General features: G+C 38.0%; 1 protein-coding gene across 13 annotated transcripts in view; it reads left to right on the forward strand.

The window, feature by feature from the left end:
- PPM1B (protein phosphatase, Mg2+/Mn2+ dependent 1B) overlaps positions 1–22,245 on the forward strand; it is a 74,087-nt gene that overhangs the window by 16,307 nt on the left and 35,535 nt on the right. For 4 of the 13 annotated variants that reach the window (XM_036262212.1, XM_036262210.1, XM_036262205.1 and 1 more), the window contains exon 1: positions 19,909–20,013. The exons of 2 other annotated variants lie outside the window; for them this stretch is intronic. In XM_036262212.1, the coding sequence (XP_036118105.1) occupies positions 19,956–20,013 (58 nt within the window). In that variant the 5' untranslated portion in view covers positions 19,909–19,955. Of the gene's footprint in view, positions 1–16,311; positions 16,431–19,908; positions 20,014–20,593; positions 20,690–22,245 lie in introns of those variants that run through there. 7 more of the 13 variants (XM_036262213.1, XM_036262215.1, XM_036262214.1 and 4 more) reach the window with 5 other exon arrangements.

A 22,245-nucleotide genomic window follows, 5' to 3' on the forward strand; every position in this document is an offset into this window, starting at 1 on the left:
TACACAGGGCAGATTAGAGAGGAAGGTTCCAGACTGGATATTTTGTGTTCATTGTTAGTTGAGGGCTAGGAAACCACTATATCTTTTTGAGACAGATAAAGGTATGTTTTAGGTAAATCAAGCTGGTGGTAATCTTCGGGTAGTTTGAAGGAAGGGGAGTTGAAATCAGTTGAACCCAAATAGGAGGTCATTAGATAATCCATACAAAAGGAGACAGTGCTCAAGATTAGGATGGAAGGATAAGAGAGACACTTGATGGAGCACAGTGACTGATGTGTGGTGGTTGGATTTATATATAAAAGATTTATGGTTTCTAGACCAAATTACTAGAAGAGAGATTATGAATAGATAGATTAATAGGTAGTTAAGACAAATAGATTGAGGTAGGAAGGTACTTAATATAGAAGTGATTGCTGAAGCAATGAGATTGGATCAGGGGGTAGATGCTATGTTACTGTTTTGGAGGGCCTACTTCCTTCTTGAATATAGGAGGTGGAAGGAAAAAAGAATGTGAATGTGAGTGTTTTAATTGCTAGTGTTTTGAAAGTCATCAGAAATGTAAAGTTTCAGTGAGGGATGAGTTTGAAGTACCACAAAGTACCTTATCTTGAGAATCCTACTTTTTAGGACCAGACTGATACATGTGCTAATTCTGTCAAGCAGGAGCTAATAATTCTACCAAGCAAGACTGATCTGCATTTGTTTTGCTAGGAATGTTGGTGACTTTCATGCTGATACGGTTATAGGTTATATCATGGTAAACATTAAATATAAAACATTTTATGCCAGCCGGTATGGCTCAGTGGATTGAGCATCCTTCCATGAACTGAGAGGTCCCGGTTGGATTCCCGGTCAGGGCACATGCCCAGGTTGTAGGCTCGATCCCCAGTAGGGGGCGTGCAGGGGGCAGCCTATCAATGTTTCTATCTATATATGTTGGTCATACTGTGACAGTGCCCATGGGTAAATTCACTTGTGAATAATAGGACTATAACTACACATTAGACTCATGTTCTGTTCCACTTTACTAACTACCATAAAAATAGCACTAAAATAATTAGGCAATCAAAACTATAAATAAATTTCTTTTGAAAGCCTCATGAAACCTTTGCTGTCTGATATTTTTTTTAATTTGCTTTTTATAATCTGAAACCATTTATTTAGGAGGGAGGAGAGGACAGAGAACAACTAGAAGTAAAATCATGTGGCCGTGAACTTATTTTATTGTCATAGGTAATTGAAAAACTATTAAGATGAGGAATAGTAGCTATTTTATTCCTGGGCTTCTTTGCGGAACTTAAAAAGGTGGTCACTGTCAATGTGTTTGAAATCAGTCTTGTAGTAAAACAATCAAGCATAAAATCGTGACAAAGTCCAGGCAAGGTACCTTTAGCCCTTGTTTCATCATTCAGGTAATCAAATACAGATAGGACATGAACTCTCTCTGATTTCAGCAACATTAGCTGAAAAATTTGTTCTTATGGTCAAGGGAAAAATTCTTTTACCTTAGAATATTAAGCTGTTTCTCTTTTTTGAGTCCTCACCCGAGGACATTTTTTGATATTTTGTTCAGATAGAGTGGGAGGGAGAGAGAGAGAGAGAAACATCGATGTGAAAGGGACACATCGAGTGGTTGCCACCCACACGACCCAACCAGGGCCGGGGACAAACTGCAACCGAGGTACATGCCCTTAGCCGGAACTGAACCTGGGTCTCTCCGGACCGCAGGCCAACGCTCTAACCGCTGAGCCAAACTGGCCAGGGCAGAATATTAAGCTTTTAATGGACATGAACAGGTAGGTGGTGACATGTTCTTTACACAGACCTACATAGTACTTTATTTAGGTTTTGCCTTACCCTTCCAAATCAATGAGGACCTGAAGTTTTTAAAAGCCATGGAAGCAGTAAAAAGGAACAAACTGATAAACACGACATGGATGGATCTCAGAAACATTATACTAAGTGAAAGAAGCCAGATACAAAGGAGGGAGTACATACTGTATGGTTTCATTTACATGAAATTCTAGAAAAGGCAAAACTGTTCTACCGATAACATATCACTGGTTGCGAAAGTCTGGAGGTGATGACGAGATGGATTTCAAAGGGGCATGAGGGAATTTTTTTGAGTGATAGAAATGTTCTGTATCTTTTTAAATTTATTTTTTATCCTTATCTGAGGACATTCTTCCATATTTTGTCCAGATAGAGTGGGAGGGGGAGAGAGAGAGAGAAACATCGATGTGAAAGGAACATATCAAGTGGCTGCCACCCACACGACCCAACCAGGGCTGGGGACAAACTGCAACAGAGGTACGTGCCCTTAGCGGGAACTGAACCCGGGTCTCTCTGGACCGCAGGCCGATGCTCCAACCGCTGAGCCAGACCAGCCAGGGCTGTATCTTTTTTATAGTGAGGTTACACAAGTGTATATATTAGAAATCATCAAACTGTACACATAAAATGAGTGCATTTTATTATATGTAGAACAACAGGGGAGTAAAACTATTTAACCCTTGTGATGCTCCCTTGATGTATCTGACACGGAGCAGTATGAGACAGTAATTCGGATCAATGCAGTGTTTTTTTGTTTGTTTTTTAATCCTCACCCGAGGACATTTTCCCATTTTTTGTTCAGATAGAGTTGGGGGGGCGGGGAGTGGAAAACATCGACGTGAAAGGAACACATCGAGTGGCTACCTCCTGCACCACCCAACCAGGGCCGGGGACAAACTGCAACCGAGGTACGTGCCCTTAGCGGAAACCGAACCCGGGTCTCTCTGGACCGCAGGCCGACACTCCAACTTCATATGTAGTAAAATCACTACATTGGCCCTGGCCGGTTTGGCTCAGCAGTTGGAGTGTGGGCCTGCGGTCCAGAGAGACCCGGGTTTGGTTCCCGCTAAGGGCACGTACCTCGGTTGCAGTTTGTCCCCGGCCCTGGTTGGGTGGTGCAGGAGGTAGCCACTCGATGTGTTCCTTTCACGTTGATGTTTTCCACTCCACCCCCCCCCCCCCACACACACACACAACTCTGTCTGAACAAAAAATGGGAAAATGTCCTCGGGTGAGGATTAAAAAAAAAAAAAAATCAACTAAATTGTTCTGATAATATCTAGTTAAGTTTTTTTTTTTCTGGTTTGCTGGTTTCAGAAGCCATTGAAAGGATTTCAGAAATGAAAAAGCTATTAAAGAATATTTAAATAATAGTTGAGCCTAGTTGGAAAAACTTGAGAGTTCAAGATGTTATCTATAGAATAATCATTCTCTAAACTTCAGATGTTTTCTCGTCTGCCAATGTATATATAGATAGTTGATCCTGGAACATAAATTATAAATATTTTTTTCTAGTTGAATACATTGGATTTTATTTATGTATTAGGTTGGTTATGATAGACAATGGTATGCTTTGTGGATTATAATGGAAATGATAGCTACTACTTTTAAAGCACTTACTTTATGCCAGGCACTGACCTGCATTATCTTGATTATTTACAACAACAATTCTGTGATATGTGTGCTTTTGTTACTCTTTTAGAAATAATTAGGTCAGGCAAGGGTCACACAGTAAGTAGTTGAGCTGACATTTGAATTCAAGTCTATTTCGTGCTAAGCCCATACCTATTTTTTTTAAAGTATCTTTTTATTTTATTTTAATTTTTTTTTAAGAGAGAGAAAGAAAGGGAGCGAGAGATAGAAACATCAATGTGAGAGAGAAACATCGATTGGCTGCCTCCTGCATGCCCCCAAGTGGGGATTGAGCCCACAACCCAGGCATGTGCCCTGACCAGGAATTGAACCAAGACCTCTCAATCCATGGGACAGTGTTCAACTCACTGAACCGCACCGGCTGGGCCCATACTTATTTTTTTAAAAAGTAAAAAAGTAAGTCTTGAGAGGGAAAGTGGTGATTTAAAATAGAGAGCATGACTTGGGGTTTCTCCAAATTCTGATGCATGCCAAATGGATCTTGATACCCAAGAATCAGGTGTTTCTAGCTTTTGACAGTCCACAATGGATCTGAGCTAATGGCTCTGATGGCGATTGGGAATGAGGTTTCTGCCATTGCCAGTGTCATTCCTCCAACATTCTGGCTCAGGAGACCCTTTCTCATTTTATTCCTTATCCTCACTCCTAACATCCTTATGCCGTTGTCTCAAGTTAGGTTCCTGTGGAAGGCCTCATGGGAACAATATTCTCTGAGTTCTTACATGTTCATTGAGTTTATTTATTCTCTTTTATACTTAAAAGTCAGTTTTGCTGGGTGTAAAATTTGTGATAAATATTTTCTTTACTTGCATATCATAAAGAGCATTGTTTTCTGGAATAAAGCATTGCTGTCAAAATTTGACAACAAATAGAGCCTGAGTGCATAATAGTCACAGTTCAGATATACATGTACTGTAGTCTAATTTTTATAACACACTATACATATCCAAACAGTGATAGGGTTTTGTTTTTCTCATTAATTTGCAGCTAAAGCAAAATGCCACTCTCAACAAAGCTATTTTCGTTTTATAACCTACCTTTTTCTTATTGAAGTGCTAGGGGAGTGGACTGTTGCCCAAAATATGACATTTCTAGGTACACTTTTGAGGTAGAACAAGAACACCGAAATTATTCTCCTATCTGATGAACCTTATTTATCATAAATTAATTTTACAAAATCCGTGACTGACTTAATCAGTTTTTATTATCTCATCTAGAGATAAACTTTTCAACCTTTAAAGGATTCTTAAAATGCCTAGCATCAGTAACATCTTTTTATTACTGGAGCTAGGTGTGGTCAGTGCCTCGTTATCCAACTATGATACTAAAAACTGTGAAATGTCAATTTAACAATTATTTAAACTCTTTTTAACTTTTTCTATCTATTTCAAAACTCTTAAGTAAACACCACTGATACTACAGAGTTGATTTGGAAGAAGAGAGAACTTTTGGTTTAAATGAAAGCATTAGTAATTGAAGAGAAGCCTGGCCTGTATGTGGCTCAGTGTATTGAGCATCAGCCAATGGACTGAGAAGTCATGGCTGGATTTCTGGTCAGGGCACATGCCTGGATTGCAGGCTCAATCCCCAGTAGGGGTCCAACAGAAAGCAGCCAACCAGTGTTTCTCTCTCACATTGATGTTTCTTCTATATCTCTCCATTGCTCTCTCTCTAAAATAAAAAATCAATAAAAAAAGAATTGAAGGGAAGAATGAGAGCCAACTATTGTGTTTAGTGAAAGGGTCGAGTATTTTTTCTTGGCTTCTCAGACAGACTAGTGTTTTGGATTTGATGCAAATAATGTGAAAGAGTATGCTCTGTACAGCTCTGGATTGGTATTAGTAACTGCTTTTCAGGCATCATTTCGAGCATGCTGAGAATGGATTTTAACTACTATCATTAATTTTAGTGACATGTTATGCTAGTAAAAGCTGTTAATCTGGGCATTGTATCTAGAAACAGGTTGGTATTGAAGAACACTTAGTTACATCATAGAAACATTTCTTGATAACCCTTAGGAAAATACGAGGTCTCAATTAAAATTTGACAATAGAAAAAGGTACTGTTCTAAGCATTTAATGTGTATTAGCTTTTAAATTGCTCATAACTCTCTTGAGGGAAGATACTATTCTCCCCATGTATAGCAACTGAGGCACAGGAAGATTAAGTAACTCGACCAAAGTCACCTAGAATGTAGGAGATAAATGCAAATCTAGACAGCATGGCTCTAGAGTCCTTGCTTTTTTTTAATTTTTTTTATTTTTTTTTATTTTTTATTTTTATTTTTTTTACAGAGTGGGAGGGAGAAAGAGGAAGAGAGAGAGAGAGAGAGAGAGAGAGAGAGAGAAACATCGATGTGAAGGGACACATCGAGTGGTTGCCACCCACACGACCAACCAGGGCTGGGAACAAACTGCAACCGAGGTACGCGCCCTCAGCGGGAACCGAACCCGGGTCTCTCTGTACCGCAGGCCGACGCTCTAACCACTGAGCCAAACCGGCCAGGGCTAGAGTCCTTGCTTTTAATTTCAAGTAAATAATGTGCCTTGATGTGATACATTATATTAAGAGGATTTTCCAGACTTGAGGAAACCTGGATCATCTAATTCAGTAAGTTTAGTAATTCTCAACCTCAAAGTAAAGTGTTTAAAAGTTTAGGATGCTTACGAATCTAGGGCTATAATCCACAAGATGAAATTAAATTGTGTGCTGCTTCTGGTCTTTTATTTCCTGCTATGAATTACACATTTTTAGTATTCTGATTAAAGATAAAATATGAGTACTGCTGTTATGAATTCTGTAATTACTGTTTGTTATCAGCAAGTGTGTTTCCTTTAAGTTTGTTTTGCCTTAGTTTCTTCATTTCAAAATGCCATTTATTTCCTTTACAACTGACTTTTTAATTTAGAGAAACATACTTCATATTTTACAATACGAAACTATAAGAAAATAAGGTTAATTTAACTTTATTTTGCTGATTTATTGAGTAGTCTATACAGCTCAGTAAAAATACTTTTATATTTAACAATTTAAAGAAATTAATACATGCAGTTTAAAAATTTTAGAAAGGCATAAAAGGCTTATATAATGAGGAAAATAAATAGTGCTGTCCAGAAACAACAATTTTTGGTAATATCTTTGGACTCTGGTAATTACTTGTATTATTTTTAACAAAACGTTTATACAAATATTTAATTATTGTTTTAGCTAGATGTCATTTGATTTTCTGCTGTGAAACTTCAGAGGAATTTTCTGTTATTTAGTTTTGCTGATGGGAAGTCCCATGCCATTTGGATTCTTATTTTTGTGTAGATAACTTTTCATCCCCATCTTACCCCCAAAAGCATTTTTTATAAACAATTTTTAATTGTGGGTAAAAACATAAAATTTACTACCTTAACCATTTTTAAATGTACAGTAGTGTTAAGTGTATTCAGATTGTTATGCAGAAGATCTCTAGTACTTTTTCATTCTGCAAACTGCAACCACACCCATTAAACAACTCCCTTTTATCTCCTCCCCTCAGCCCTTGGTAGCTACCATTCTACTCTGTTTCCTTCAATTTAACTACTTTAGATACCTCATACAATGGAGCCATACAGTATTTGTCTTTTTGTGACTGGCTTATTTCACTTAGCATAATGTCCTCAAGGTTCATCCATGTTATAGCATGTAACAGTTTACTTTTTCAGACTGAATTCATTGTATATGTATACTACACTTTGTTCATTCAGCATCCATCATTGGACATGAGTTACTTTCTTGTCTTGGCTATTTTGAATAATGCTGCTATGAACATGTGTATGTGAATATCTCTTCTAGACCTTTCAATTCTTTTGGGAGTGGGATTGCTGTATCACGTGGTAGTTCTATTTTTTCCCCCACTCTTTTTTTCTTTATCAATTTTTAGAGAGAGAGGAAGGAAGAGGGAGAGAGAGAGAGATAGAAACATCAGTGAGAGAGAACATTGATTGGCCGCCTCCAGCTTGCCCCCTCAATGGGGATTTGACCCACAACCTGGGCATGTGCCCTGACAAGGAATCAAACCTGTGACCTCTTGGTGCATAGGTCAACACTCAACCACTGAGCCACACTGGCCGGGCTGGTAGTTCTATTTTTAATTTTTTTGGGAATCACCATATTGTTCCCCAAAGCTGAGTTCTGAAATTATTCAGGGGTCTCTCTTCCACTTCTGATTTTCTACTTGCACATTCTAAACTGTAGATCCTTCTATTCTGTTTTGTTAATTAATCACCAAGCTTCCATCTGTTTTCCACCTTCCAAAGATTTTTTTCACATCTCTCTACCCATGGATAGCACCTCTTATTTCCCTCTTCTAAGTTTTCATTGTTGTTTATTTTGTACTTAAAAAAAATTGTTCAACTAGCATTTTGATGGTGTATTGGGAGGGATAAATAATAAATAGCTGTTTCATCTGTTTTGAACTAGAAAATCCTTTATCATATGGGTTAATATATCAATAAGAATGGTTATTTTTATTATAAAAATATTTTACTGTAGAATTAGATACCATATAGGGCATTTGTTTGTGTACAGATCATTATTTGGCAATAATATAGAGATATTTAAATATATTGCATTTTGAGACAATATCGAAACTTTAAATCTCATGTCTTGTTTCTTGTAGCACTTTTGAAGCTTGGTCCTTTTATTTCTTTTTTTTTTTTTTTTTTTTTTTTATCCTCACCCGAGGACATTTTTCCATTTTTGTACAGACAGTGGGAGGGAGAGAGGGGAAGAGAGAGAGAGAGAAACAACGATGTGAAAGGGACACATCGAGTGGCTGCCACCCGCACCGACCAAACAGGGCCGGGGACAAACTGCAACCCAAGGTACATGCCTTAGCGGGAACCGAACCCGGGTCTCTCCGGTTTATTAATAGCTGTTTTTCTTTTGTTTTGAAAGTAATTTTAAAGAACTCTGAATTTAGTAGGCAGATAAATTTAAATGAGTTGATCTTTTATTTGTAAGTGTTAGACCAGGCGTCTGTTAAAACAGAAGTGACATTTATTTTGGCTAAACAGTTTCTGTTTTGCATATGTGTTTACATAGCTTTTTCACACTCCATAAATTGAGCAGAACAAGTACTCATATTTTTTTTTTATTTTTTAATTTTTTTTTATCCTCACCCGAGGACATTTTTCCATTTTTTGTTCAGGTAGAGTGGGAGGGAGAGAGAGGAACAGAGAGAGAGAGAGAAACATTGATGTGAAAGGAACACATTGAGTGGCTGCCACCCGCACAACCGACCAGGGCCGGGGACAAACTGCAGCCGAGGTACGCGCCCTTAGTGGGAACCGAACCCGGGTCTCTCAGGACCGCAGGCCGACGCTCTAACCGCTGAGCCAAACCGGCCAGGGCAGTACTCATATTTTTGGATTGACTAAATTTTACTGTAAGATTTGTCAAGGAAATGGGTATTAATGACCATTAAGTAGTAAGAGAAATTGCAGAATTTTTGTGTTGAAATGAAATTTTACCGAGACATGAATTTATATCAGTGTATGCAACTCTTTGAACAGAATAAAAATTTTTCTACAGCATGAAAATTTAAGTTAGGTTTTGGAATAAGGATCCATGTGCCTGTCATCAAGATTTAATGGACACTAACTTTTGCTATGTTTACTTCAAACTGCTCTCATAATGAAAATGTTACCAGTTTTATCTAAATATTATCATTCCATCTCTTCTATCCCTTGTTCCCTAGAAGTTATTTTTTATCAAGTTGGTCTTTTTTAAAAAAGATTTTTAAAGCTGATTTTTAGAGAGAGAAGAAGAGAGAGGGAGAGAGAGAAACATGTATGAGATAGAAACATAGCTTAGCTGCCTCCTGCACACCCCCCACTGGGGATTGAGGCCTAAAGCAGTGCCGGCACTTGCCCTGACCCAGAATCAAACCAGTGACCTCTTGCTGCATGGGAGGATGCTCAACCAACTGAGCCATACCAGCCAGGGCATCAAGTTGGTCTTGATAGTAGTTTTTTTTTTTTTAATCCTCACCCGAGAATATTTTTCCATTTTTATCTTCAGATAGGGAGAGAGGGAGAAACAGAGAGAGAGAGGGAGAGAGAGAAACATCAATGTGATAGAGACACATTGATTGGTTGCCCTTCTGCATGACCCGGACCAGGACCGGGGACGAACCCCAACCCGGGTACAAGGTTCAATTCGGGTCAAGGGCCGGGTACGTGCCCTTGACCCGAATTGAACCTTTGGTCCGAGGGCTGACACTCCAACCACTGAGCCAAACCAGCCAGGGCGATAGCAGTTTTGGTTTTTATACTAAAGCATGTTTTTAATATTTTTGCTATATGTTCACACATCTAAGCAAATCTTTTGTAAATTTTGTAGTTTTACATAAATAGCATCACACCACCTTCAGCTAGCTTTGTTTTTGAGATTTATTCATGGTGATAAATGTAGAAGTAACCCATACTTCTGTAGAGTGTTGCATTGTATCAGCATCATTGTGTGCTTCTCCTTGTGTATAGATGGGAATTTCTCTAGGGTGGATACTCTTCCACAATTCCACAGGAAGTTATGTGCATTTTTATCAGATATTACTCTGTGAGTTTTCTGATGCTGTTCTGGTTCTTGATTCCTTATGTGTGACCTGTTTTTCCCTCTAGGAATTTTTAAGGTTTTTATCATAATAGTATTTTGAAATTTCAATTACCTTTTTTGTTGTTGTGGTTCTACTTTCAGTTTTGCTATGCTCTTTCAATCACTTACATTGGTTCAGCACTGGGAAACTTTTCTGAATCATTTCTTTGATAAATTTATTCTCTTTGCTTTTCTTGTTCTTTCTGAAATATCTATGAGTTGGATGTTATACTCTGGACTGATCCTAAAACTTTCTTAGTTGTATTCTCTCCCATTTTGAGTCTCTTTATTTGAGGGGGTGGGGAGGCAGGAGAATCCTACTTTTTGGGTTGTTTTTCTAACTTGATTTTGTAACCTTTTTTTTAAATGATTTTTTTAGAGATGAAGGAAGAGACATAGATAGATAATATTGATGTGAGAGCGAGAGGCATCAGTAGGCTGCATTGTGCATGCCCTCCATTGGGGAACGCTCTGCAACTGGAGCATATGCCCTAACCTGTGACTGGGCATCTAACTGGGCAACCCTTTGGTGCACAGGAGCACTTTCTTGTTCTCTGAAAAACATTTTTATATCATCTCTTTTTGTTTGTTTGTTTTGGGTTTCTTTTTTTGGTTAATCCTCACCTGAGGATATTGTTTTTCATTGATTTTTAGAGAGAGTGAAAGGGAGGTAGGGGGAGAGAGAAAGAAACATGGATGTGAAAGAAACATTGATTGGTTGCCTCCCACATGGGGATAAAATGTGCCCTTGACCGTGAATTGAATCTGCAACCCTCCAGTGCACTGGCTGACACGCTAACTGCTGAACCCACTGGTCAGGGCTCCACTGTTGTTGTTTATAAAAAAAAATTTTTTTTTTGTTTCTTTTGATTTATTCTTTTCATGTTGACTGTTTTCCTTTGTGTCTGATAATCTTTGGATGACTATTCAAGTTTTAAGTTTGGAAGCCTGTATGAATGGACAGGGACAGTGATTTGGTAGGCCTCCCTGTGTGGTGACCTCTGACCCCTGGCCATTTTGTTGAAATGTAAGTAATCTGAAAGTACTTTCACTGGTACTCAGAATTTCCTCAGAGTAGTAAAAGTTGCCTGCCTGAGGTTTATAAAATTTCTGAAAGTTGAGTTGGGAAAGATGGCTGAGGGTTTCAGCATTCATTATGCAAATTTATAGCTTAACTCTGGTTTTCAGTAAGGCTTTTTATCCTGGCTCTCAACTAAATCTGCTATCTCTAAATCCAGAACCTTTGTAGTTCAGATTTTTCAAAGTAAACTGCTGGTCTTTTACCATGTGTGGTGGTTTTGATATGTGTCTGCAGATTCTTTTTTAATTTTCTCTGTGAGAGGTTGAGTCTGTGTCCTCTACCCTTGAATCTGAACTGGTCTAGTGACTTTCTTAACTGCAGCACTGGTGACACTCAGAAAAGGCCAGGTTGTTTCTGCCTGGTTCCCTGGGGACATCCCCCACCCCCCCGGGGGAAAAAGCCAGGCTGTCAAACTGGAGAGACCACATACAGGTTCTCCTCAGCTCAATTAAGTCCCAGCTGAATTCCCAGGGAACAGCTCCGATCTACTGCCAATCATTAAATGTTTTCAGGTGAATATTTTCCAGAATCTGAGAAACTCCATGTGGGAATTACAGAACTCCAGTTGAGCCCTTACAGTAAATCAGCCAATATTGATACAGTATTATTATTATTATTACTATTATTATTTTTCACTTAATGTCTTTTTTTTCTGTTCCAGAATCCCATTTAGGATATACTACATTACATGAAATTATCATGTCTCCTTAGATTAGGCCCCTTGTGGCTGTGGGAGTTGCCCAAACTTTCCTTGCTTTTTAGGACCTTGATAATTTTGAGGAGTACTAGTTAGTTATTTTATAGAATGTCTCTGTTGGGATTCATCTAATGCTTTCCTTAGGGGTTAGACTGGGCTTGTGGGGCTTGGGGAAGAAGACCAGAGATGCAGTATTATTTTCATGACATCATATCAAGACGTCATACTGAGAACATGATTATTATGGCTATTGATATTGACCTTGATTACCTGGCTGAGTTCGTGTGTATCTGGTTTCTCCAATGGTTTCTCAATTACTCCCCTCCCCCTTTTCTGTTTGTGCTCTTTGGAAAGGAAGTCTCTATGCCCAGTCTAAGGGGTGGGCAGTTATGGTTCACCTATTTGCGTGTGGGGTATCTATATAAATTATTTGGAATTTTTATGCACTGAAGATGTGTCTATTCTCTCTCATTCATTTATTTTAATCCATGTGGACTGGTGGATATTTATTTTATACTTTGGGTTATGATTCAATACTGCTTTATTTTATTGCTTTATTTATTTTCTTATTTTTGTTCTACCAAGAGTAGTGAAGTAGTTTTGTTCTGTTTTTGGTTCTTTCCTCATATATTACCTGTAGTTTTTACTTTGGCATTGTGTTATTTCGTTTATCACTACACTTAATGGATATTATTTCTTATCTTTTAAACTGGTTTTTCCCTCCTGGATATGACCTAAATTTGCTATTAATTTATTGGCCATGATTTCTTTTTTTTTAATTCTCACCCGAAGACATTTTTTTTGTTCAGATAGAGTGGGAAGGAGAGAGAGAGAAACATCGACGTGAAAGGACATGAGTGGCTGCCACCTGCACGACCCAGCCAGGGTCGGGGACAAACTGCAACCAAGGTACATGCCCTTAGTGGGAACCGGACCCAGGTCTCTCTGGACCGCAGGCCGACGCTCTAACTGCTGAGCCAGACTGGCCAGGGCCATGATTTCTTTTTTAATGCATTAGTTGTCCATATCTTTTTATCTTTCATGTTCAACTTCTGAGTTTCTTTATTGTGGCCGAGTTTTTAATTTTTTTTTTTATCCTCACCCGAGGACATTTTTTCCATTTTTTGTTCAGATAGAGTGGGAGGGAGGGAGAGAGAGAGAAACATCAACGTGAAAGGGGCACATCGAGTTGCTGCCTCCCACATGACCCAGCGAGGGCCGGGGACAAACTGCAACCGAGGTACGTGCCCTTAGCGGGAACCGAACCCAGATCTCTCTGGACTGCAGGCCGACACTCTAACCGCTGAGCCAAGCCGGCCAGGGAGTGGCCGAGGTTTTAAAATGTAGCATATAGATAGATGGATTTTGTTTTGAAAATTCTTTTTTTTTTTAAATAGGTGAATTTATATTTATTAACATAACATTGTCTTTGTTTCGAGTTAGCTTTACTTTCTCTTTTTAATGTTTGAAATTTTAAAATATTTTCCTGTCTTTTGGGCATGTGTTTTTCTTTCTATGATTTAGACATTTTATAATCTCTGTATTTGCTGGCCATCTTGATAATTATGTAATAAACTGAAATTCTGTCTTAATGATATCTGAAAGATGTAAACAGAATCTTCCAAAAGAACTGAGTGGGACAAAAATTTTAAAGGGAGATGGACTCCTATCACCTGAGATGAGAGCTCAGCACTGAGATAAGAAACCAAACAAACCTTGTCAGAAGACTGTCAAAACTCCCATCTACTCTCCTAAAGACCTATTTGTCTTTCCTAAAAGTCTTTCATTTTTTACTTTTAATATGTCCTATTTTATCTTCTACCTCCTGCTTTTGATACTTTAATTTATCTCTCTTTAGTTAATATATCTCGGCCACTTTATTTAATAACTTGAAACAAATATGACCCTCTTCCCCATGAAAGAAGAACTTCACACATATATGCCACCTTTACCTTACCTCTTTTCTGTACCTTCCAGGAGTGTTATTTTATTATTTCTACTTGATTATGATTTATGGTTATCATCACTTCTTTAGTCATTTCATGTTCAGCTGGATTTGTTATCTTAAAAGATATTCTCATACATAAATATATGTACACACACACACACACACACACACACACACTTTTTTTTAAAGAAGGCCTGGGAATGAAATTGCATTCTTGCATGTGTGGGAGGAAAACTTCCTCTACCCTCTTGTTTTCAGGGATTAGGGTCTTGTGAATTAAATTGAAAAAATACAGAGAAGCAAGAAAAAAGACTAAGTTTATTTGTGTATGTACATGGGAGCCCAAAGAAGTGGCTAGAATTTAGAGTTTATAAGCCATTTTCAAGGGGAAAAGGGCAGGAGATAAAGGGCAGTTAAAGAAAAAATGAAAGACTTTTAGGAAAGACAAATAGGTCTTTAGGAGAGTAGATGGGAGTTTTGACAGTCTTCTGACAAGGTTTGTTTGGTTTCTTATCTCAGTGCTGAGCTCTCATCTCAGGTGATAGGAGTACATCTCCCTTTAGGATTTTTGTCCCACTTAGTTCTTTTGGAAGATCCTGTTTTTTAGTTAGTAAGGGGAGTGGAGTTCAGACAAAGCCTCTTTCTGAATCTGTTGATTTTTCACGTGTTCAGCTCAGTATAATTTTTATGCCACTGATATAATTTGCATCCCTTTACGTTTGACAGACAACAATTTAGTTAGATATACGACACAGTGTCATGTTTTGCTTCCTTGAAGTATTTGACACTGCTTTACTTCTCTCTGCATTGCACTTTGGAAAACTGAAACTAACCTGATTTATCGACTCCTCTTCTGCTTTATATTATGTATTTATTTAAAATATGTTTTTATTGATTTTAGAGAGAGAGAGAGAGAAACAAATATCGATTGACTGCATCCTGCATGCCCCCCTACTGGGTTTGGAGCCGGAAACCTGGGCATGTGCATGGATGTTCAGTCCACTGAGCCACACCGGCCAGGCTCCTTTCCTGCTTTAAATGGCTTTATTTAGGACAGGGTATGGAGGAGAGTGAGGGATTGAATTTCCATAGGATTCTATATTTGCCTTTAAAATATAATAGCTTAAATATTTTGCCCTCCCCCACCCCCTGTAACCTAAACTGTAAAATATGTTTCCCCTAAATTCTTAGTAGACCTATGGCTGTATAATATTTTATCCTGTAGATGAGGTTTTTTTAGCCGCAACATCATTGACATTTGAACCATTAATTTTTTGCTGCAGGGCTGGCCTGTGCATTGTACGATGTTTAACAGCCTTCCTGACCTCTCTATTAACTAGATGCCAATAGTACCCCCTCCCCATGCCAGTTGTGACAATCAAAAAATGTCTCTAAACTTGCCAAATGTCCTCTGGGGGCCCAAATCTCCCAAAGTTGAGAATCTCTGCTATAGATTTACTCCATTCTTCTATTAGAAATACAAATTATTTGTATTTTCAGTATAAGTAACACTGTAATGAATATCATTGTACACAAATATTTTTCTCTTTTGATCTGTTATCATGAATTACATTACTGATTAACAAATATATAACCATTTTTCTATTTGTTTTGTTATAGAGGATTGTTTTTAAAACACACTGATAGATTCTACTTGTTTAATCTTTTAAAATAATACAATATTTATATACACTTTCAGTTATATAGGATAACTTCTCAGAAATAGAATACTGGGTCAGAGTTCTAATTATTATATAATCTTGGTATTTTTTAGGGTACATTTCTAAGCTATGACTGGCAAAATCACAGGTGGGGAGATTTTCCATAACAAATTTATAATCCTTGTAACACATTTGTTGGTATAAATTGTTCTACTTAACTGAGGCTTACCTGTTGCATTAATTTTTTAAAATAAGCTTTTAATTTTGACATAATTTTAGATTTATAGAAAGTTACAAGCTAGTACATACCCCTATAAACTGTTTTTTTTTTTACATTATTATGGTGTATTTATTTAAACTAAGAAACCAACATTGGTACTGTCCTGTTAACTGAACTCCAGACTATTTGGATTTTACCAGTTTTTTAATTCTCTTTTTGTGTGCCAAGACTACATTACATTTAGTACCCTTGCTTTTTGATTCTCCAAACATTTATATAATTATTTGGATTTTTAAAAAGAAGGAAAAAAAAGTTTTAAAATGCACTAACCACTTTAGCCTTGAGATGAGAATGCCAGTTCCAGGCTATTGTGCTTTGGTTTTAATTCTGACCTTACCAGTTAAATTTTGTTATCTGGGTGCATTAGGTATTTCAATATTTTCAATTGTAAAATAAGTATTAATAGTACTAGTTTTACTAAATTGCTATTTGATATAAATGATACAGTGCACATCAGTCTCAATATAAAGCCTGGCATACAGAGCTCACAAAAAAACTAAGCATTATTATTATTGCTGTTTATGTTATTTTTAGGCAAAAGAACAGAAACCCTTGGGGAAAAATCTTGTCCGTGTGCCTGTCATTCCTGACACCACCTCATCCTTTTGAAAGGAAGCAGATGGGATTGACAGATTGTGTTCTTTTTAAGCAAGGTTTGCCCAATGTCCATGTTGTTCCTTTAAGAAAAGTGTGCCAAATGTAGAAAGGAGAGGGAATTTTGCAGTTTCTGAATGTCCTTTGTTGAAATTTTATGATTTGCTTTGTCTGTAAAGGTTTTGGCTGAGTATTTCTTTGAGAATTGTTTGCTTTATTGATATTTATTTTTCTAAAGAGAATTTAAACGAGTTAATATTTGTGAATCATTTAAACAGTGTCTGCCACAGAATGAGCACTGCGGAAGTATTTGCTTACTCTAACTCAGTGCCTCAAACAACATAAAAGCCTATTTTAATTACTTGTTAGAATGATGAGCCTCTGGAGCAAAAATTAATTGAAGTAATAAGAGGTGAGAGGACCATTAGCTCTCTCAGATTAGTCACCTGGTTGTCCCTGAAGGGACTTGATTTCTGACCAAACCTCTCAGCTGTCTGCTCCATTGTGCTGTTGAGATGGATTCAAGCAGTGCAAAGTACCTTTGGCTGTAGGGCAGAGGCTGGTAAAAGTGAGAATAGTATCTGACGCTTGCACTTACGAGGGAATAAAGAGAATGGAATTGTTTAGGCAGTTGTTTATATGTCCTGCAATTTAAATTTCAGTAGGGTTGCTCAGGAAGAAGTGTGCCTAATTTTGGTAGAACCTAGAAGGACAGCATTAAATAGTTTGTTAAAATTCTGTTTCTGGAGAAGTTCAGATATCCATAAAGGTTGAAATAATAGTATATATTGAGCTCTCATATACCTATTACCCTACTTCAATCATTGTTTTAAAATTGCTATGAATTTCGATTTCATAGCAATTCTTCAAGGGAGAAGTTCCTAGAACGTTGTTAAGGAAATGATTGTTAAAATGGATGTAGCTGCCTGGTATTCTCTAGTTTCAAAAATTCTATTTACCTTCTTGAGAAATAAACCTTCATCTCTTTGGGTCATTCATTCAGCTAAACTGAACTTGAGAGAATTCTAGTGAGCCAGCTGCTACTTCAGTAGGTAGCAGTCCTCTTGTTTTCAGCTCCAGTTTTACCTCCACTTTTAGAAATACAGTTTAACTAGTTTACTTCTTTCTTTCTTCACAACTGGCTTCGTTTTTGTTTGTTTGTTTTTTGGTACGTGCCCTTAGTGGGAACCGAACCTAGCACTCTCTGGTCTGCAAGTCGATGCTCCAACCACTGAGCGAAACTGGCCGGGGCACAACTGGCTTCACTTTTAATTTAGTATTCTACTATGTCAGAGGTCTAATCACTTCTGACTCCCAACCTTCTCAGTTTTGTTGTTTTTGTCTCTACTCCCATTAATTTATGAATTTAAAAAATGCCTACTGCCCTGACTGGTGTGGCTCAGATGGTTGGAGTGTCCCATACACCAAAAGGTTTCGGTCAGGGTACATACCTGGATTTCAGTCTTGTCCCCTGTTGGGGCATGTATGAGAGTCATTGAGGCAACCAATCCATGTTTCTCCTCCTCCCCTCCCTCTTCCCCCTCCCCCTCCCCCTCCTCCCACCATCCCACCCTTTCTCCCCCCTCCCTCTCCTCCCTCCCACCTTCTCTCCTTCTCTCCTTCCCTCCATCTCAAATCATAATCTCATTTCTGCCTTGTCTTTTGGGAAGCACAGCTTCATTCTTATAGTTTAACTCCTAGATTGCCTTCATGTGCTGGACACCATGTTAGCATCCATTCCCCCAGATCCCATTCCCCAGTGCTGACCTCCCTAGAAGTCTTTCTGTGAGAGAATGAGTCTTTTCTATGATACTGGAGTGATGAATTGTTTTTTCACCTGAAACCTTTCTCTTTTCAGTATAATACAAAGAATGTCTATTTCATTATAGGGAGATACAATTTTATAGTAAAGGTCACAAAACTTTCTCACATTTATTGGGGGTGGAGGTGTTGTTTTTAAAACTACATCTCAAACTAATTTTTTAAAAATCTCACATTTATGCAGTAGTTGTTTTTGGTGGGGCAATAAAGAAACATGCATTACTATTTTGGAAAATGGGAGGTATACACTAAGGGCTATTAATTATGCAAGGTAGCATGTGCTAAGTGCCAAATGTATAGAAAAGAAGTAAGTGTTAATGAAGTTTAGTAGAGCACCATGGGAAAAGGATTTTTGGAAAAGTTAAGACCCAGTTCTGCAGAGGTAGAGGGTAGTTAAGTAGGGAGTGCATGATTTTAAAATAATTTAGTGCCCTGCTCTGGCCAGTGTCGCTCAGTGTTTAGAGCATTGGCTTTCTGACCTAACAGTCTCAGATTTGATTCCCGATCAAGGACAGGTTCCTGGATTTCAGGTTCAATCCCCACCCCGGTTCGGGCAGGTGTGGGAGGCAATACAATCAATGTGTCTCTTTCACATTTGATGCTTCTTTCTCTCCCCCCTCCCCTTCCTTCCTTCCACTCTAGCTAAAAATCAGTGGAAAAAATATCTTTAGGCGAAGATTAACAACAACAGCAACAAATTTAATGTCCAACTTTTGGTAAACAAAATAGTTCTGCTTTTGATTTTAGGCTATATTAGAATCAGCTACTAAAAATGTTTAGTATAATGGTTTTTCTTCACTCTTATAACTCACTTGTTATGTGAAAAAAAATGAAGCTGTATTCTCAGATGACCTGTTAAATATTTCCTACTGTGTTGTCAATTTTCTTTGTAAATGTGAAATATAATTGTGCTTAACTGTAAACTGAGGGCAGCTTCGAAGTATCTCACTCTTGCAATATGATTATTGAGAACAAATCAGCCGCTGTGCCAACAAAGGCAAAGGACCTAGAACTTTAAAGTCAAAGGAATTTTAAAAGGGGGGAAAAAGCTTATGATAATTTTTCTTGTTGTTCTTTGTCAGAAAGTTGTATCATTAAAATATATTGTTAACTAAGTGCACTATATTTAGTGTTTTTAGGAATAGTAGAGAATTTTATCCATTGAATCTTACTTGGGTGTTTCGTAATTGGAGGCGTTCCTTTTTTTCTTCTTTAGCAACTATGAATCTAGTTCTTTAGATGAAATTCTATTCCTTAGGGGAAAGAGAGAGAAGCTGACTGATTCTTTTTCCCACTTCCATATTTCAGGTCTCAGCTTAGCTGTCTTCCCTTGGGAAATTTTTAACTACATAAGGCTATTCTTGACACCTGTTCTTGGCATACCTGTACTTATCCCAATGTATTCCATATGACAGGGTGCCTTCATAAACTGCTCTGGTTATTTATTTATTTTAGAGAGGGAGAATGGGAAGAGAGAGAGAGAAACATCCATGTGAGAGAGAGAAATCAGTTGGTGCCTCCCACATATACCCCTACTGGGGATCGAACCTGCAACCCAGGAATGTGCCCTGACTGGGAATAGAACCCATGACCTAGTGCACAGATGACACTCCAACCAACTGAGCCACGCCGGCCAGGGCTTTATTTATATTTAAAATATGTTTTTATTGATTAGAGAGAGAGAGAAAGAAACATCGATGTGAGAAAGATACACCAATTGTCCAGCACACGCCCCAGCCAGGGATGGATTCTGCAACCTGGGTATGTGCCCTGACCCGGAATTGAACCATCGACCTTTCTGTGCATGGGACAGCCAACTGAGTGAGTCCCACTGGCCGGGGCAGGGCTTCATTTTTTTAAGTGTAGTTGGTAGACAATATTATATCAGTTTCAACTATATGTGTGCACTGGTCTTTATCTTCCACCAGACTGTAAGTTCCTTTTTTTCTAGTATCCAATAAATACAATGGCTGGGGTAGTGGGCACTCAGAAAATACTTGAATGTGTGACTTTTGTACTATTGTATAAATTAAAGTATTCCTGTGACAAATACTTTAAAAGTGTGAATAATTTATTGCTTTATTTTATGCACCGATTATACATAAACAATTTTAGAATTATCCCAGAGTAGAATGCTATATAAATATATAAACACATGAAAATGTGATTATTGCCCTGGCCGGTTTGGCTCAGCTCTTAGAGCATTGGCCTGCAGACCAGAAGAGTCCTGGGTTTGGTTCCTGCTAAGGGCACATACTTCAGTTACCGTTTGTGCCCGCCCTGGTCGGGGTCGTGTGGGTGGCAACCAGTTGATGGGTTACTCTCATGTCAGTGTTTCTCTCTCTCTGTTCCCCCCTCTCTCCCTCCAGCTCTAGCTGAAGATAAATGCAAAAAATGTCCTTGGGTGAGGATTAAAAAGAAAATGTGATTACTTAAAGTGATTTAAGTAAGTTACTTAAAGTAAATTAAAAAAAAAAATAGTCCTCACTCATTCCAGGTATGAAAACCTCTTTTAAAATATTATTTTTTGTCCAGCCGGTATGGCTCAGTGGTTGAGCATTGACCCATGCACCAAGAGGTCGCTGGTTCGATTCCCAGGCAGGGTGTGGAGGATGGGGCTATGGCATCTGCATTTTGAGCAAATAATAACAATAAGCATATAATGGTGTTTATTACTATGTTTCAAGTGCTGTGCTAAGCACTTTACATTAATTCAATCTGCACTGCAACCTTTTGAAGTTGTTATTATTCCCACATTTTGGGAGGAATTTGAGGTACAGCTGACTCAAGGTCAAACACCTAGCAAGTGTTAGGGCCAGGGTTTGTGTCAGAAATATACCAGGGCATGGATGTAGTGGTTTGGAGAACCACTACTGTCGTCCAAGCCTTTTGAAGTGTGAAAAGCTTTATTCTAAAATAATAGTAAACTTGAGGGAGAGTAATGCATGGTAGCACTTGACAGTTCTGTATATGGGTTTTAAGTCTTCATTAGGCAGCACTGAGTGAAAGTTGTCCTCATGCTACATCATGGATTATAAAACTCAGCAATTTAATTATATTCTTTTAGCACATCATAAAAGTTTGTATTTAGCATATTGCAAGTAATGGATTTCACTCAATCCGAGTAAAGTTCTCAACATGATATACAGTAAAATGATGAAATTTGTAGAAGAGATTTTATGTCTTAATTGAATTTTGGGATTGTCTTCAGGATCACAGGGGTGTGGGAATCTTGATTACAAAACTTACTTTTGGAAATCTTTCCAAAATATATTGTTGTACAATGGAACCTTGGTTCACAAAATTAATTTGTTCTAGAAGGCTGTTTGAGAAGTAATTTATTCGAAAACTGTATTATTTTTCCCATTAGAAATAATAAAAATTGAAATTATTCATTCCAGACCCCTAACTGATTCCCTATTGTAACCTTTTTTATATAGTACATGTCTAATGTGCCGTTTCATATATAAACAAACACTTTTCTTAAATTTATTGAATCATAGCCTTAAAGGAATCACTTTCAGCATCGTTCTAGGGGTGTCTTTCAGGAGGTCATTATGCCACATCTTTGCTTTTTCACATTTCATTACCTTCAAATTGCTGTCACTAGCTAACTGCTTTTCATCTATCTAAATCCCCAAGTTTTTCTACCTCTTCAATTGCCTGTGATCATTGTTTCTTTCACACACTTAGTAATATTGGCATTCTTGATGGCCTCTTTATGTTTTAAAATAGTGCTAATTGCCTTGGCCAGTTTGGCTCAGCTGGTTAGAGCATTGGTCCGAGGTCCCGAGAGACCTGGGTTCAGTTCCCGCTAAGGGCACGGACCTTGGTTGCAGTTTGTCCCCGGCCCTGGTTGGGTCTTGCGGGTGGCAGCCACTTGATGTGTCCCTTTCACGTCAATGTTTCTTTCTCTCTCTCTCTCTCTCTTCCTCTCTCTCCCTCCCACTCTATCTGAACCAAAAAAGGAAAAATGTGCTCGGGTGAGGATAAAAAAATAAAATAGCACTAATAGTCCATTTCTCCAGCAAAAAAAAACAAACCCACAATAAT

The sequence above is a fragment of the Molossus molossus genome, unplaced genomic scaffold (genome assembly GCF_014108415.1).
Source record: "Molossus molossus isolate mMolMol1 unplaced genomic scaffold, mMolMol1.p scaffold_m16_p_15, whole genome shotgun sequence".
Taxonomy (NCBI): Eukaryota; Metazoa; Chordata; class Mammalia; order Chiroptera; family Molossidae; genus Molossus; species Molossus molossus.